We start from the raw sequence: 16,174 nt of genomic DNA on the forward strand, positions 1-16,174 counted from the left end.
TGATACTACAACATTTCTAATAGTTGCTAAAGCTTACTACAATATTTTAATGCTAGTGGTTGCTAGGGGTTACTACAGTATTTCATCTGGTTGCTTGCATGTTAACTGGTTGTTATGTAACCCCAGTTAATCACTGAAGTGTTGTTATATTGTTTTTGGTATTGCAGCCAAAACTAATTTCTTAAGTGTTGGTAATGTGGGTAGTTGTAGTGTCTAATGGGTGCTAGGGGTTACTACAGCTTTTAATGGTTGCTATTAGTTACTATAGTATTTTTAATAGTTGCTAGTGTTTTTTTTACTGCTTTTTAATTGTCGATAGGACTTGCTACATTTCTAATTTCTGCTGGCGGTTACTACATCATTTCTAATGGTTGCTATGGGTTACTACATCATTTCTAATGGTTAATACACCATTTGTAATAGTTGCTAGGGCTTACTACAGCATATGTAATGGTTGGTAGGAGTTACTGAAACTTTTTAATGGTTGCTAGGGGATAACACAGTACTTTTAATGGTTGCTATACGATTCTACAAGATTTCTAATGGTTGCTAAGGGTTACACAGTATTTAAAATGGTCGTAACCATGATTATGATTTAGATCATTAAATACATGCACAAAAAGCAAGCAACCAGCGGTTGAAAATCTACCGATCTGGCAACACTCATATGACGTCTCCCGGAAAGCCAGGACGCAACCGGAAGTTGCACGCAAAGTCAAAGGTCGCAGTTCTGTTAGCTAGCAGGCTAATTCACGAGCTCCGGTTGTTTTGACGGAGCAGCGCTGCTTCACGGGGCGGGCGGGAAAAAAGCGTCGCGGGTTCGAGATGTTTGTTCTGCTCGTCTGCTGAAAAGGACGCGCTCACTGTCTGTTAACCACACTGTTTCAACCAGTAAACATGGGTTCCAGACGCCCGGACAGCTTTGACGGCTTAGGCTACAGGGGCAGAGAGGAGCCGTCGTACGGCGGAGGCTATTCGGGAAGGTCGTTCAACAGTTCCTCCAGCATTGATCTGCAGCAATGGGTTACCACGCCTCCGGACATCCCCGGCAGCAGAAACCTGCACTATGGTGACAGCACGCCGCAGTTTGAAGAGGCTCCTGCAGCCCCCGGGGCCGCAGATGACGTCCAGGCAGCTTCTCCACCATCCGGTACGTCGGGATGTGTGTAATAAATTCCACAGATCCGCTCCCACATCGGAGTGTGGGCAAATGCAGAGAGGTTCCTCCTGCCAAAACGTTTCAGGGGGAAGAAACGAGCTACTGCCTCGCCGGATGACGTCACGAACTCATGTGCATATTTAATGAGGCGTCAGAATTATTTGCATTGTGACGATTTTATGAAAACAGTAGAATAGAAACCAATAGTTCAGGATTGATTTCTGAAAGACTGAAGAAATCCTCTCTCATGGCACCTCAAAGTCACTGTATTTATTCAGAAAATACATCAATACTATCAATGGTCATCTTTTCTATCAACAATGTTTACTCAAAACAATTTTCAAAAGCATGTCATGTATCAGTTCATCTTCTATAAGCGGTTTGTCCTGGTCCTGGTCCTGGTCGATCCCCAGTCATTTCCCTTGAACACTGTTCTCACAGTGGGAGAATTGATCCTCGATCGGACTCCATTACATCCCAAGGCAATGTTCACATACACATTCATTCAAAGTATAGAGCACCAAAGCAGTTACATCGCTGACACGTCACTTTTATTACACAGTTTTAAGACAAGGATTAATGTAGTGGACTGGTGGGAGGATTAATGGTGATTGGTAATTGAGAACAGTGGTGATCATTGATTGGGTGATGTGAAAATGAAGGTAGCAATGAGCAGTCACTGGTCACAGTAAATCAGTGGAAACGGCGATATAAGGATTAGTCATTGGGAACAATGGTTTCCGCTGACTGGTTGAGCAGTGGTTATCAGTGCTTACTAATTTGAAACAATGGTGATCAGTGATTGGCTGATGGAAAAAAATGATGATTTGCTAATAAGAACAGTGGTGATCAGTGATTTGCTAATAAGAACAGTGGTGATCAGTGATTTGCTAATAAGAACAGTGGTGATCAGTGATTTGCTAATAAGAACAGTGGTGATCAGTGATTGGCTAATAAGAACAGTGGCGATCAGTGATTGGCTAATGAGAACAGTGGTGATCAGTGATTTGCTAATAAGAACAGTGGTGATCAGTGATTGGCTAATAAGAAAATGATAATGAATGGTTATTGGGAACAATTGTGTTCACTGACTGGTTGATGGGATCAATGGTGGTCAGTAATTATTCATTAGGAACAATGATGTGCAGTAATGTAGTAAATAATTGGGAACAGTGGTTGAAAAATACTCAGATATGTAAGTACAGTGCTGTGGCACTGCTGAGGTGGTTTGGAAGCCCAGGATTCTTTGACAGTGGCCTTCAGCTCATTTGCATTTTTTGGTCTCTTTTTTTCTCATTTTCCTCTTAACAACAATCACATAGATTCTCTATGGGGTTCAGGTCTGGTGGGTTTGCTGGCCAGTCAAGCACACCAACACTATGGTCATTTAACCACCTTTTGGTACTTTTGGCAGTGTAGGCAGATGCCAAATCCTGCTGGATAATAAAATCAGCATCTTCATTAAGCTGGTCAGCAGAGGGAAGAATGAAGTGCTTTAAAACTTCCTGGTAGACGGCTGTGCTGACCTTGAACTTGATAAAACACAGTGGACCAACACCAGCAGATGACACGACTCCCCAAACCACCACCACCACTGACTGTGTAAACTTTACACTGGACCTCAAGCAACTTGGATTCTGTGCCTCTCCTCTCTTCTTCCAGACTCTGGGACCTTGATTTCCAAATGAAATGCAAAAGATGACTTTGGCCCACTGAGCAACAGTCCAGTCCTTTTTGTCCTTTGCCCAGGTAAGACTCCTCTGACATTGTCTCTGGTTCAGGAGCGGCTCGACACGAGGAATGTGTCAGTTGTAGCCCATGGATACGTCTGTGTGTGGAGGCTCTAGAAGCACTGACTCCAGCTGCAGTCCACTCTTTGTGAATCTCCCCAAATTCTTGAATTGGCTTGGTTTTACCTTTTTCTACCACATTTCTTCCTTCCCTTCAACTTTCCCGTAGTGTGCTTGGATACAGCACTCTGTGAACAGCAGCTTCTTTAGCGATGACCTGTTGTGTCTCACCCTCCATGTGCAGGGTGTCAATGATCGTCTTCTTGGACAGAATCACTTGAGGATTCTCGTTAGGAAACTTTCACAAGCACTTCGTCTGGTTTCATGTAATCTTCCCAGCTGCTCCATACACACATTTCTGATTCCATCAAAATCTTACAGTGATGGGGAGTGAACGGTGTGCTGGGGAGTGAACGGTGTGCTGGGGAGTGAACGGTGTGCTGGGGAGTGAACGGTGTGCTGCGAGCCACATGTCTGGAAGTGATTAGTTATAGTTCCATGTCATTTTCCTTTGACTTGATGCAGTGACGGGGAGGTTTCATGTTCTTCGCTGAGGCTCTCACAGTACACAGTGAAACGAAATGCCGAAACACACAGTGACGGTGTCCTGAATGTGTGTTAGTGTGAAAAAAAAAAAATAAATTGGTATGTATAATTATAGTGTTGCAATGTGAACTTCGGCAGTTATTTGTGCAAAAAGTTTCAATAAAGATTTGTGTGTGTGCATTCGTTAGTCCATTTTATTAGGAAGGCGTCTGATGGCTTGTGGAAAGAAACTGTTGCACACTGTAAAAAGTTTGTGTAAGGAGTGTTTGTGTGTGTTGTGTCAGCCACAATGCTGGTGGCTTTGCGGACACAGCATGTGGTGTAATTGTCCATAACGGGGGGGCACTGATCAGTGACGGTTACACCACACGCTGCATCTGCAAAGCCACCAGCATTGTTGCTGACTAATCACACACACACACACATCCCTGACACACACTCTTCAACCCTCCACCTTGCTGTTCAATCCAACCAACCATGTTGACTAAATTTTCTTCTTCTTCTTCTCTGTTTTCAGATCAGTTGAACAGATTTGCTGGGTTTGGGATTGGTCTCGCAAGGTAGCGTATTTCTGATATAAGTTATTCATAAGTCATTCATTGTTGTCTCCGTTTTTAAATGTATTTATTTTTATGCTTTTTGTTCAGTCTCTTTACAGAAAACGTTCTAGCGCACCCGTGTATCGTGTTTCGGAGGCAGTGCCAGGTAACCCCTCAAGCAATAACTGCACACAAATTACTTACACAATGAAATCATTTCAGTAATTTAGTAATTGCAAGTTGTATCAGTAATTCAGCAACAGGTACTTGCTCTTGAGATCATCGCCCAGTTGAGTGCAATTTTTATTTCATTCTTTTTTTTTGCACTGCTGCTTATCTACAAACCAGAATCGCGGTCCTTTGAGGACACAGCGAAGCGAAAACAAGATCCAGACCATCGAGTCTTGTTTACGTTTTTTTACGTGAGTTTACTGTAAACCCAAGCGAGAATGTGAGCAGTCTGGGGAAGAGAAGAAAATTGACCTTTTACAGAGATATATAGAATTTTTTTTTAAAAAAGATATTAGTGTTTGAGGTGACAATTACCAACAGAGATGGAAAACTACCAGAACACCTACACAGAGACATGACATCAAGAAGGAAAGAAATTTGACTGATGGGGGAACCCTTAAAGGGATTCACAGATTCACTGATAAGGTTACGCCAATCCCAAAGACCTGATAAGATATAAGAAACTTTAAAATGTCCAGAAATGTTCCGTTATCTAATGTAGGGTTTATTGTAATCGTATAATAGAAAATCATGAATACATCGGACAATATTTCAAATAATTCCACTGGCCACTGAAGGAAGGGTGTGCAAACTTTTGCTTTAAAGGGTCTAATTTATATATTTATTAGACTTATAGAAGATAAACATGGTTTGACTTCTATCACAAAAGAAAGACTGTTAGAGATACATGTATATTTAATGTTTGTGGAAAAGGAAAGAAAAACAACATTATATTACAGATGAACTAAATGCCATTGAATTCGTTCTCATCTTTTGCATTCTTGATGGTGTGTCTCAGGTGAATTACCACGCCAGATGCTACCACTTGTCCCCTTTTACAGCCCTAAACGTGATGTACAACGTCTCAAAATCTCAGGTAACAAAGGCTTCATGGCTCGCCGAATATCCAGAATCCTTTATTGCCGATGGAGGTCTGGATCATGAGGCTCGCCGATATTTCCCACTCAATCTCTGTGTGTGTGTGTGTGTGTGTGTGTGTGTTAAAGGGTCCAAAAGCTTTATGGAAAGGAATGGGGAGCACGTTCGTGGTCCAGGGCGTGACCCTCGGGACAGAGGGCATCATCAGCGAGTGTACCCCGTTGCCAAGGCAAGCTGTTTTTTTACCTTGTCATAGTGATCTGGTGATCTGTCAGGAATCCCCCCCTTTTTGTTTTTAAGGTAATGCTTATCTGATGCTGTGTTCAATAGAAGTGTGCAAGTCAGACAGAGAGTGCCATATAGGAGGCCTTAAGCTCTACAGCTTCCTGATTAGAGCCACTGGACCACAGCTTCTAAGTGAAATACTTTAAAGTGGTTGTATCTGGTGGCTTGGTAGAAGCACCAGATGAACACGCGCTTTCTTTGTTTGAGTTTCGAAAAAATTTTGGACGGCGGATGTAACCGAATCTGTTCTCAACTAATATTTATTTATGAATATGTTCTTCTGATTGAAGAGATGATTGTTCTGAAGGGGGGGGTCAAGATCTAGTGAGAGTAAAACTACATGACTTTTGGTTTTAGTTCTTTCAACATCATGTTCTACACGTTCATGTTCCTCTTTACGCTCTATAAATTTTTCTTAGCCTTGGTTTACAGGGCATCTGGTCGAGTCTACAGGTGCAGATTCGGCTCCCAAAAAAACATTCATGATGCATATACAGCATCCTTAGTACCTGCCTGATCAGGGGCACAGTGCTTTAAAATTGGCAAGTAGTTAATGCATATTTTGGAGAATAGAGCAAAACAAAAATGGTTAGAAATGATCTAAGACCATATTAATAGTGCTGGCATTTACATTTTGCTATTCGGTAGACGCCTTTATACAGAGTGACTTGCACTTATCTCCACTTCTTCTTTTTACTTGCCACTTTCATTTCGAACTCTGGAGTTTTTTTTCCCCCACAGTGTCTCTGACAAAGTGGTACAAATTCATATTAAATTTGAAGAAAATGCATTTGTTTGCTTGGTAGCAGGGTTACCATTGTTCTATTACACCACTCCAGTCCAGCGTCTTCTCGACCTCAAGATTTTTTTTATGCTGTTTAGACTAAATACTTCTCAACCTTAACATTTCTGCATCATTTTTCCGACCCCACCGACTTCCCAAGACTATTAATCATTGTGTTTTTTTGGATGCTAAACAAATGCCCCATAACATTCCCTTTATGCTAGCACCCGCCAGATGTTTAGCCAAATTCACTGTTTAGCTAAAACTCTCTTTATGCAAATTTCTCTTCAGAATAATTCCGCATCTATAGCAGAAGTTTATCCATACAGTGTATTAGCTTGTGCCGAGACTGACGATGTTTTTCTCCGCCTGCAGAGACCTGCCTCACAGATGGAATCCCAAGCAAATTGCAGGTCACTTTATTTTGAAAGGGTAAGTCCGCATGTTTGCAGATGCAAAATTCATCACTTGTACCATAGTGATATCATCTAGAAAAATCTAGTAGGGTTAAGATGGATTTTGTATGTAGGGTTTTCTTTTTTTTTCCTTCCTAATTTGGTCACTGTTAATCATTGTCTATGATCAGATGGTTGCCTCACCAAAGACTTATTTCCAGTCTGTTATGTTTCCGGGTTGCCTGTCCGTCTGCGTGCGAGTCTGAGAATCTCTTTAGAATCACGCCGTCGAGCGACAGACGATCGCACGAGCGCTTAAAGGATCTACTGTACACCGAGTTATCAATGTGGTCAGCAACATGAAGCGGTTAGATTTAAGAAACTCGGGCTTCCTTCGTGGTTGTAGTGTATTTTAAGGGTATTTCTCAAATGCCAATCAATGTTCATCATCAGCTCAGGCGCCCTGCGTAGACGGCGTTGGCGTGGGTCGTATCTATTTCCTTTTTTGCCCCGCAGTCACTTTTCATTGCATCCAGTCTCTCTGTCAGTTCCTAACAACATGATAAATGATGACAGTGTACAATATTATATACATTCTGACAAAAGCCCTATTCAGCCTGGATTAGTTTTGCATGAGGAGGAGCAGTAATGTAATTGTTACTGGAGCATCTCTGGCTTTTTTTTTTTTATCCCTCTCCTGTTAGCAGTGTTTTACTTTCTAGAAAATGAGCACTAGGAGATAATACACAGTGTAGCCGACAAGATGGGAGAAGTCGTTACGTGGTTTTTTTGTTTTGTTTTGTTTTTACATAAAATTTTTTATATCCGGCACGACTTATTTTTTTCCCCCCATTTATACAGTTAAGAATTCGATCGTTATGTGCCTTGCTTGTGGACCCATGAATGTGGGATTTTGATGGTGCTGGAATTTGAACTCACGACCTTCTGACCAGTAATCTCACATCTTAACCACGAGGATACCATTTCCCTTTGCTTTCTTCAAAATTCCAAACCAAATTTGAACCATTAATATCCTACAGTATTATGGTCATACGACCAACGACAAACATTTTAACGGATCAGGAAATAAATCAATAAATGGAGCAGAAGATCAATAACGACTAGAATTTACAAAAGAATCGAAGCAAACAGAAAAGCAGTAGAATGTGGTTGCAAAAAACGAACACGATATAAAATCTACAATACACACAAATAATGAACTAGTCGGCTTTTTCTGGACGAAACCATTTAATAAATCGCAGCAAAAAAAATCGGAACGCCGTGACATTTGAGAATCTCGAGCATTTACTTCTCCCTGCATTCGTGTTCTTTCATCCTCCTGTGTTTTGCTTACACCGGATCTCTTTTTTTTTTTTATCATTAAACCTCATATTTCTTTAATATAGGTATCTGTCATAAACTACTTGAAGATAAAATCAGCGACGTGACTAATACACACGCAGGGTTCCAGTTAGTTTGATGATGCAATCAAGCATAAATAAATAATAGCCGATTGGTTATATCACAGGCATATTATTAAAAACTCCCATGTGATAACAGATCTTGTATAGTAAGATTTTAGCCACTTCACACATATATGTTGTGTGTATTTAACTTTTATATGGAGATTTTTATCTAAAATAATTTTTTTTTTTATTATTATTATTTTTTTTTTTTTACTTATTCTTATCCACTTTTCTGACTTCAACGTCTGTAAAACTCCGAAGAAAACGCTATTACTCAGCTTTGTTTGGGATTTAGTCAGGCGTTGATTTTGTCGAGAGGGAATTTCTAGCACTTGTCCTCTTATCTCATGCTGTTTAATGCTGTTTTTTTTTCTTTCTTTTTTTTCTTCTTCTTCTTCTTCTTTCTCTTTTTTCAGTTTAACACACGTGGTCGCATTGCCGTTTTACTCAGCAAGCCTCATCGAAACTGTCCAGGTTGGTGTCCTCGCGAAAACCCCGATTCATTATATAATATGCATGAACACACGTACGTGAGAAGCAATCATGATAAGTTGCATTAGAAAAGGACGAGTTGAATTTTCTTTTGTTTTCAGTTCTATTGAATAAAAACAGGTTTTATAAACAGCAAAAAATGATCTGTATGATATATTCTTCTTTTTAGATTTTAGTAAAAAAGCCTCAACTCATCACAATTAAAACATATACATCATGCATATATATCATTTATTATTATTATAATTTTTTTTTTTTTTACAAAAGTATTGGGACACCTGACTTTTTTCAATTGTCAACAATAAAACAATTGGGTGCTCACACCAAATATTGAGTTCATTTGACTTTCCATTTTGTTAATTGACCAAATATCAACTATTAACACTTCACTATCACACCAGATAAAACAAAATATACAGTGAGCAGCAGTTTTATCAAGAGAGATTTTTGGCAGAAGGTCCAGCGAGGTTGTTTTCAGCATGAGGAATGATTCAAATGTCAGAGGAACATCATCCATATTTATGATGTGGTGCGGCCCGATTCAGTGCGAGCGCATCTGATTTAATATAAAGAGTTTCATTGGTTCACCTGAACCCGTTCCGCAATTTCATTGGTCTAATGTTATGGTTTTTTGGCTTGGAGTTTGTGAAACCGGGAAAAATCCATAAATTAACTTCATTGTTTAAACCGCGGGGTTCAAAGCGTGGGGAAAAAGTAGCGGCTTATAGTCCGGAAACTACAGTATCTATTCTGATACTCATAACTATTTCCTATATGAACCTTATAAACCACATTGACTACATCGGAAACAGCGTTTCGGGAAACCTCTAAACCGCTAATTCCCTCTAATCAATTGAATTTTTCTGCAGTGAGAGCAAAAGTAAATAATTTCGGTTTCTAATTATATGATGTGCAGACATGCGATTTTTATTATTTTTTCATTCCTACCTATATTTAAAAAGAATTTACCACGGATTTATTTGTGGAATTTTGTTGAATTCATGATTCATACAAATATGCAAATGTCTTTCTTTGTGAATAGCAATAAAATAAAATAAACTGTAAGATGTGAGAATAGTGAGAAAAGTGTTTATCAGCATTGTGCCATTTTTGTGTGATTTTAATCGAGTTTCTTTTTTTTTTTTTTGTCCTCCCCCCTATAGAGTGAGATCATTCGGGACAACCCCGGCATCTTGGACTGTGTGAAAGAGGGCATGGGGCGTTTCTTAGGTTGGGGCGTGCCTCATAGTAAACGCCTCCTTCCCTTGTGGACGCTGGTTTTCCCGACGGTCCTCCACGGCGTCCTACATTACATCATAAGCTCCAGCGTGCAGAAACTGGTGCTGTATGTTCTGCGTCGCCGCGGCAACGCTAACCCGGCGCTCAAACACCCCAAACTGGGCATGGAGACGGTCCAGAACATGCTGGATGCTTATTTCCCAGAGCTGTTCGCCAGCTTCGTGGCCAACCTGTGCGCGGACGTGCTGCTGTTTCCTTTGGAGACGGTGCTGCACCGGCTGCACATCCAGGGAACTCGCACCATCATCGACAACACCGACCTGGGCTTCGAGGTGCTTCCCATTAACTCTCAGTACGAGGGGATGAGGGACTGCATCAACGCGATACGACGCGAAGAAGGTCCGCTGGGATTCTACAAGGGCTTCGGGACCATCGTGATTCAGTACTCGGTGCACGCAACGGTGCTGCAGATCACCAGGATGATTTACTCGACTCTGCTGCACAATGCCTGAAGGAAAGACGATCAGATTCCGCACTGATTTCAGGAAGCGTTTGCATGACACTGACGCATCATCGCTAGTAATATTAGGCTGCTTTCACACTTTGCACGTGTGAAAACGTAAATCATAAACCTGACCTGAAACCTTAATCTGACTCAATAAAGTGAAACATGATTCCTCAGGCCCTCCACCCCACCCCCCCTATTTACACTTGCTACGTGTTTATTCTTCACGGAAACATAGACATAGTTCGGTCTTATTCCATCATGTTAGACCCTGAGAAAGACGTTACGAGGGACAATAATGCTTGGAGGAGATCGTTGTCGCCTTCTTACGAGGGTTAGCATGTTTCGCTAATCTACAACGAGGGTAGTACCGAGTCCAGCGCATGTAAATCGAATCGTCATGTTTTAACCCAGGTTATTGCACTTCATTTGAAATGTGTGTAATAATAATAGTTACATTTCGAAACCCAGTAGCTACTCAACAGAGCTTAGCAAGTGACGTAAGAGACTCATCCACAAACCAAACATTTTGACCACTATAACAGGGTGTTGAGAAAAAGCGAAAAGAAAAAACTAAGGTGTCGGTGCTTTCACACAAAAATGATCGTACAGCAAACCTAGATAACTTAACCACTTTTTCCCACCAGAAAAACCTGCTTGATGAAATTTGATTTATATCATAGTCGAAAATGTAATAGACAAGTTTCCAGGATGTTTCTGTCTCTGACAAAAGTACTACATCAGAGATTAGAGATTATGTTCAGTTTATTTTGCCCTGAGGGTGGATTGAATGGTAAATGTTGCACCTAAGGGAGAGCCCCAAGCATATGATCAGCCTGTTTCCATCAATACTGGTTGATTCCATTATTCCAACATTGATTAATAAAAAACACTGAATGGACAAAAGTTTGTGGGCACCTGACCCTTTTTTTTCCCCATTCCATGTTTCGTCCCCATTCGCAGTTATAAGAACCTCCACTCTTCTGGGAAGATGTTCCACTAAATTTTGGAGTGTCCTTGTGGGGATTTGCGTTTATTTAGAAACAAGGGTGTTAATAAAAGTGAAGTGAGGAGGTGCTGGGGTGCAATCAGCGTTCACAATTCATCCCAAAATGGTTTATTAGGGTTAGAACTCTATAGCTGGAGATCTTCATCCAACCCATGTAAAGCATATATCCATGAAGCTGGCTTTGTGCACAGGGGTATTGTCATGCTGAAACAGGTTTGGGTCTCCTAGTTTAGGTGAAGGGAAATTTTCCATGGACGTCTCAAACTCTGTGGTAACAGTTTGGGAAAGAACCACATATGGCTGGATAAGTCAGGTGTCCTAAAACTTTCGTCCATATTGTGTTTCATTAATAGCAAAATAATATTTAGATTTGAAACAAAATCAGAATTTTTTGGAAAATCTTTATTTTTTTATTTTTTTATTTTTTTTACAAAATGTAAATGCCCTCACCAGATTTTGTATAAAACCTCAGCTGAAACAATTAGACAGAAAAAAACACAGTGTGAAAGCAGCCTTACAGTTCAGCATTTGATTCATAAATGGCTCCAAGTCATTTGTCTCATTGCATCTCCCTTAATTATCCTTCGTAATCTTTGAAAGAATTTTCTCCCTCGGCGGTTCGTTTGCCGCATTTTCTGGAGCCCTGGACTCAGCTTTATGTCGATGTGCGTGCTGTTTTTCTAACAAAAGGATTTTCTTTTCCAATGTGTCCAATGTGCCACTCATCAGGACCAGTGTCTAGTGCTGCCTGGCATGTGAACAATATCCAAATTGTAAAGTGTTATTTAGTCGTTTGCCCCTTGCCGATGACGTTTCCATCCGCTTTGCTGCCGCGATCGCACTGATCATTTGCAGCAGCACTTCGTTTCGAAGTAATTGTAATGTCTTAGAAAAAACTAATATATACAGCATTGGTACCGTGATTAAAAATAAATGTATGTAATCAGTTTTTGTGTGGCGTTTTTGTAAATATTGTATTTTCCACTCATGGAAATCTAATCAGCTAGAGGCATTGCGGTGGATAAAATCATACAGGTACAGGCTTTAGTTCACATCAATCATCCGAATGAGAGGAAAAGTGTGAACTGAGTGACTCAGCTGATTATAACCTGGGATTTTTACACCTCGGTGCACAAACACGGCTGTTCTGTGGCTCAAAATGCCACGTAGATAAGAAATTTTACATTTCAGCTGCCATGACTTGGAACTGCTCATTGAAGCTACGATGAGCTGAAAAGCATCACAGAATGCAGAAGACAGCGAAGGTGGCAGCTTGAAGATCAGACACTTCTGTAAGACTAAAATCGAGGCTACAATTCATCCAGTCAGAGATTAGATATAGTCCTAGATATCTTTTCCGTGAAGGGCTGATGTGGGTGCAGGTTTTCATTCCAACCAAGCCAAACCAAGTTCCATGTTTAGATGTTTATTTTCAATGGACTGGTTGGACCTGCACCCACACCGGCAATTGTGGAAAAGATTGGACACCCCTGGTATAGGCGAATCTTTTAACAGCCCAGTTACCGTGTAGCCCAGGATTCCAGCTAAAACCAATCTGATCTCAGTTTCATGTCAACATCAAATGTAGCTCATTTGATTTTGCTCCCATATGATTGGCTGAGAGGATCGCAGTGCTTTCTTGTCAATTGTTCGTATCGGTATCATTCATTATTAATAACAATTAAACCTGTGCTATAGTTGGGTGGATATTAAGCCGTAATTGGTGAATAAATAGCAAGAATTTGATCAAATGAAGCAAAATCACCAATGGTAATCATTTGATTGTGTTGTGTAGTTTCTATGTGCAGTATAAAACAAGCTCGGTTTCACATTTACACTTAAACTTGGAAAGAAAAGTCAAAAGAAGTACTTGTGTTGCTAATTCGTGTCTCTAAGCAAGTCTTTAAAAGCTCTGTGAGGAAAAGACTAACCTTCTCAAACTGGGAATGAGGTCAAGGAAATATTGTTCATTCATTTCAATTTCAATATTATTTTATTTCTTTTTAATAACTCAATATATATTTGCTCATTTGACTGGTCCCTTTAATTCACTGAGTTTAGGTCAGTATCTATTAATATATAAAACATCAACTTCAGGTGTTTGGTCAGTGCAGAGGAATAAAACGTTGTCCATGGTGCTAATAACAAGACAGAATTTGATTGTAATATCAAAGAAATAAATCCCCTGAAGGGAGTTTTCTGTTTTAGAAAGCTCGAGATCCCTTGAGCAACCAGGGACACGTGCACCAGGGAATCATCCAACACACACTGCGCTTTAAGATGGATTTTTTGTTTCCAGGTTGTATGTAATACCAATAAATTAGAGGAAGGTTAAATATAGCTATGAACACAGTCATGAAACTAATCAAATTCCTCAGTATGTCATATTAATGAATTTTGAGTTCGAGACATCTCCATTGTTTTCTCAAATGAGGGAAAAGAACAGGATCCAGCAGTTTTCTTCATTTCCCAACTCGTTTAAATAACAAGCGATCCCCCTGAGACGTGCTGCTATGGGAACATTAACATCATGTTGATTTAATGCAGCCTGATGGGACAGTCCTAGTTTCCTAAAGTCTTATACTTACAATATAACAATTCCTCATTTTACTATTTTTCTTTTTAATAAATATTTCACAGTTACATTACATTTATTTATCATTATTAATAATCAGTCCTGTTATATAAATATTGCTTTACTCTCCAGTCTCTTTTTCATGGTGGAATACAATCTCCCCCAAAAACACAATGAAACTTGAAATGTTCGAATCAAACCACAATTTAAATCACTGGAAGTGTTGGACAGTAAGGAAGTAAATGTTATCCGTTACTGTACTTAAGTAGCTTTTTTGCGTATCTGTACTTAACTTCAGTACATTTTAAAGTGAAATATCATACTTTTTACTCAATTACATTCTGTGAAATCAGTCGTTTCTTTTTATTTGAGTGAATATAAATGTAACTGGTCAAACACGCAGCGATCCACCAATCAGGGTAGAGTTCGGTGTATCAATTTATTACCAACATACAGCGTCAGTTCAACAACAAATAGAACTTTTTGAGACGAATAAATGATGAAACTCATACATTTTTTAAGCAGGTTTGGGGCTCATGATCATTTTAAAAAGATATCAGTGTTTGACTCATTAATAACATTCTATTAATAAATTGAGGTGAAAAAGTAACAGAGTTTTTTTTTTTTTACATACACTGAGTTGATTAAACAAAGAGTCTTGTGACAATAAGAACATGATAGCCATAATTAAATCATACTTTGGAGACTTAAGTACATTTGAAGACAAATACTTTTGTTCTTTTACTCAAGTGAAAGTTTAACTTTTACTGGAGTCATATTTTACCATGTGGATCTCTAACTCAAGTGCATGGTTCGTGTACTTCATCCACCACTGGATACTGGAGATTCCTTTCATATGTGTTACATAAGTGTATGTATTTAAAGAAGGCAATTAATATGTATTTCAATTAAGTTAATACATATACATATATATATTATTTTATATTATATATTTTTATATTTATATATTAAATCTCATTAAACACAGAAAGTGCATGTGTATGTATGTATATATGTATATATATAAAAAAAAAAAAAAAAAAAGAAAAGAATAGCTATGGTCATTTTTGTGAAAGAATTTGTTGAGTAGAGATGAGACCGAATCTCTTTCATGTGGCGTAACCTCTAGAGATTAATCTGTTCGATCAATATTTATGAGTCACACCTGCTGTTCGAAAAACCTACAATAAAAACTGAGTCCATCTCTATTCGAATAATTCTGTGAATCACTTATAGTAGAAAATTGCACAGAACATGTGGGGTTTTCAAGTTTTGACTCATCAAATATATTGAGTCTGTTATGTGTAAGCACTTCACTTGTGCCACAAAAAAGGAAAAAAAAACAAAGATAGGCCACCTTGATAATCTGAAGCACTTAATTCGAACTGAGTTCGGTATAAAAGAACCTTCAGCAGTCACCTCGAATCAACATGAAGAGATGCTCAAGATGCAGGACAGCAGGTTTACTGGTAAGTGCCTAGACTCTTGTTCAGAATTATAGCCCTGTGATTTGTGGTGCTATGGAGCTGAGCTGAACTTGTGAATATGTTTGCTTCTGTTGACAGTGTTTCACCTGATTTGCCTAATACTGGCCATTTTGTCTATGAGCGCACCAATTCAAAGCTGTTTTGAAGACCTTCATAAAACAGCATCTTTCTTGATCCGGCCTCATGTGGAAGTGAGTTCTTAACAATGCTTTTTAAATGATTTCTATTCTGCATGAATGAGATCATGTATACATACTAGCTATGTTAATTAGTTTAATTAGATTTTCTTCATAATCTGAGAGCTGATGATAAAACCCTTGAAATTAGTTTTTCTTTTTTTTACTGTCCATAATGGACAAAATGTGCACATAGCAGTGTATGTACAACTATTGGTCTATATAAATACAATTAAAAAATAAAATTAGAATAAAATAAATAAATATATGTATATAATTTACTATAACTAATCATTTGAAATTATGTGAATTTTTTTTTTTTTTTAGAAACTCCCGATTAATTGTAGTAACCTAACTATGGTAAGTCTTTTTTTTTTTTTTTTTAGTCTTTTTTTTTTTTTTTTTCTTTTTTTAATGTTTCCATTGAAGTCTATACTGTTGAATATCTATCATACTGTTGAATATCTATAGGACTGTAAACTCAGTTTGCTATTCTGTTTGTTTATTTTTTTTTAAGCAGTTTTCGAATGATTGGACATGCATTTATAAATGGGCAAACCTGACTTCTTCAAGGTCGATGGAAAATAAGAACATTAAAACAATGAAAACTATATCCC

At 38.8% G+C, this 16,174-nt stretch overlaps 1 protein-coding gene across 1 annotated transcript; it reads left to right on the forward strand.

Moving 5' to 3' along the window:
• Window positions 1-692: 692 nt before the first annotated feature.
• slc25a46 (solute carrier family 25 member 46) lies at window positions 693-12,267 on the forward strand. Its single transcript, XM_083532157.1, has 8 exons — window positions 693-1,150; window positions 4,013-4,055; window positions 4,143-4,200; window positions 5,065-5,142; window positions 5,273-5,373; window positions 6,589-6,645; window positions 8,491-8,548; window positions 9,730-12,267. The coding sequence occupies exons 1-8, from the start codon at window positions 898-900 to the stop codon at window positions 10,315-10,317; spliced, it is 1,236 nt and encodes a 411-aa protein (XP_083388283.1). The 5' UTR covers window positions 693-897; the 3' UTR covers window positions 10,318-12,267.
• The last annotated feature ends 3,907 nt before the right edge of the window (window positions 12,268-16,174 follow it).

The sequence above is a fragment of the Silurus aristotelis genome (assembly GCF_946808225.1).
Source record: "Silurus aristotelis genome assembly, chromosome: 26".
NCBI classification, from domain to species: Eukaryota; Metazoa; Chordata; class Actinopteri; order Siluriformes; family Siluridae; genus Silurus; species Silurus aristotelis.

Excerpts from the sequence above, each read along its gene's own strand:
- slc25a46 (XM_083532157.1), top strand. The coding sequence starts at position 898 with ATGGGTTCCAGACGCCCGGACAGCTTTGACGGCTTAGGCTACAGGGGC. Across the intron at positions 4,201-5,064 it reads TGTTTCGGAGGCAGTGCCAG|GTGAATTACCACGCCAGATG; the intron begins GTAACCCCTCAA and ends GGTGTGTCTCAG. Across the intron at positions 6,646-8,490 it reads GGTCACTTTATTTTGAAAGG|TTTAACACACGTGGTCGCAT; the intron begins GTAAGTCCGCAT and ends CTCTTTTTTCAG.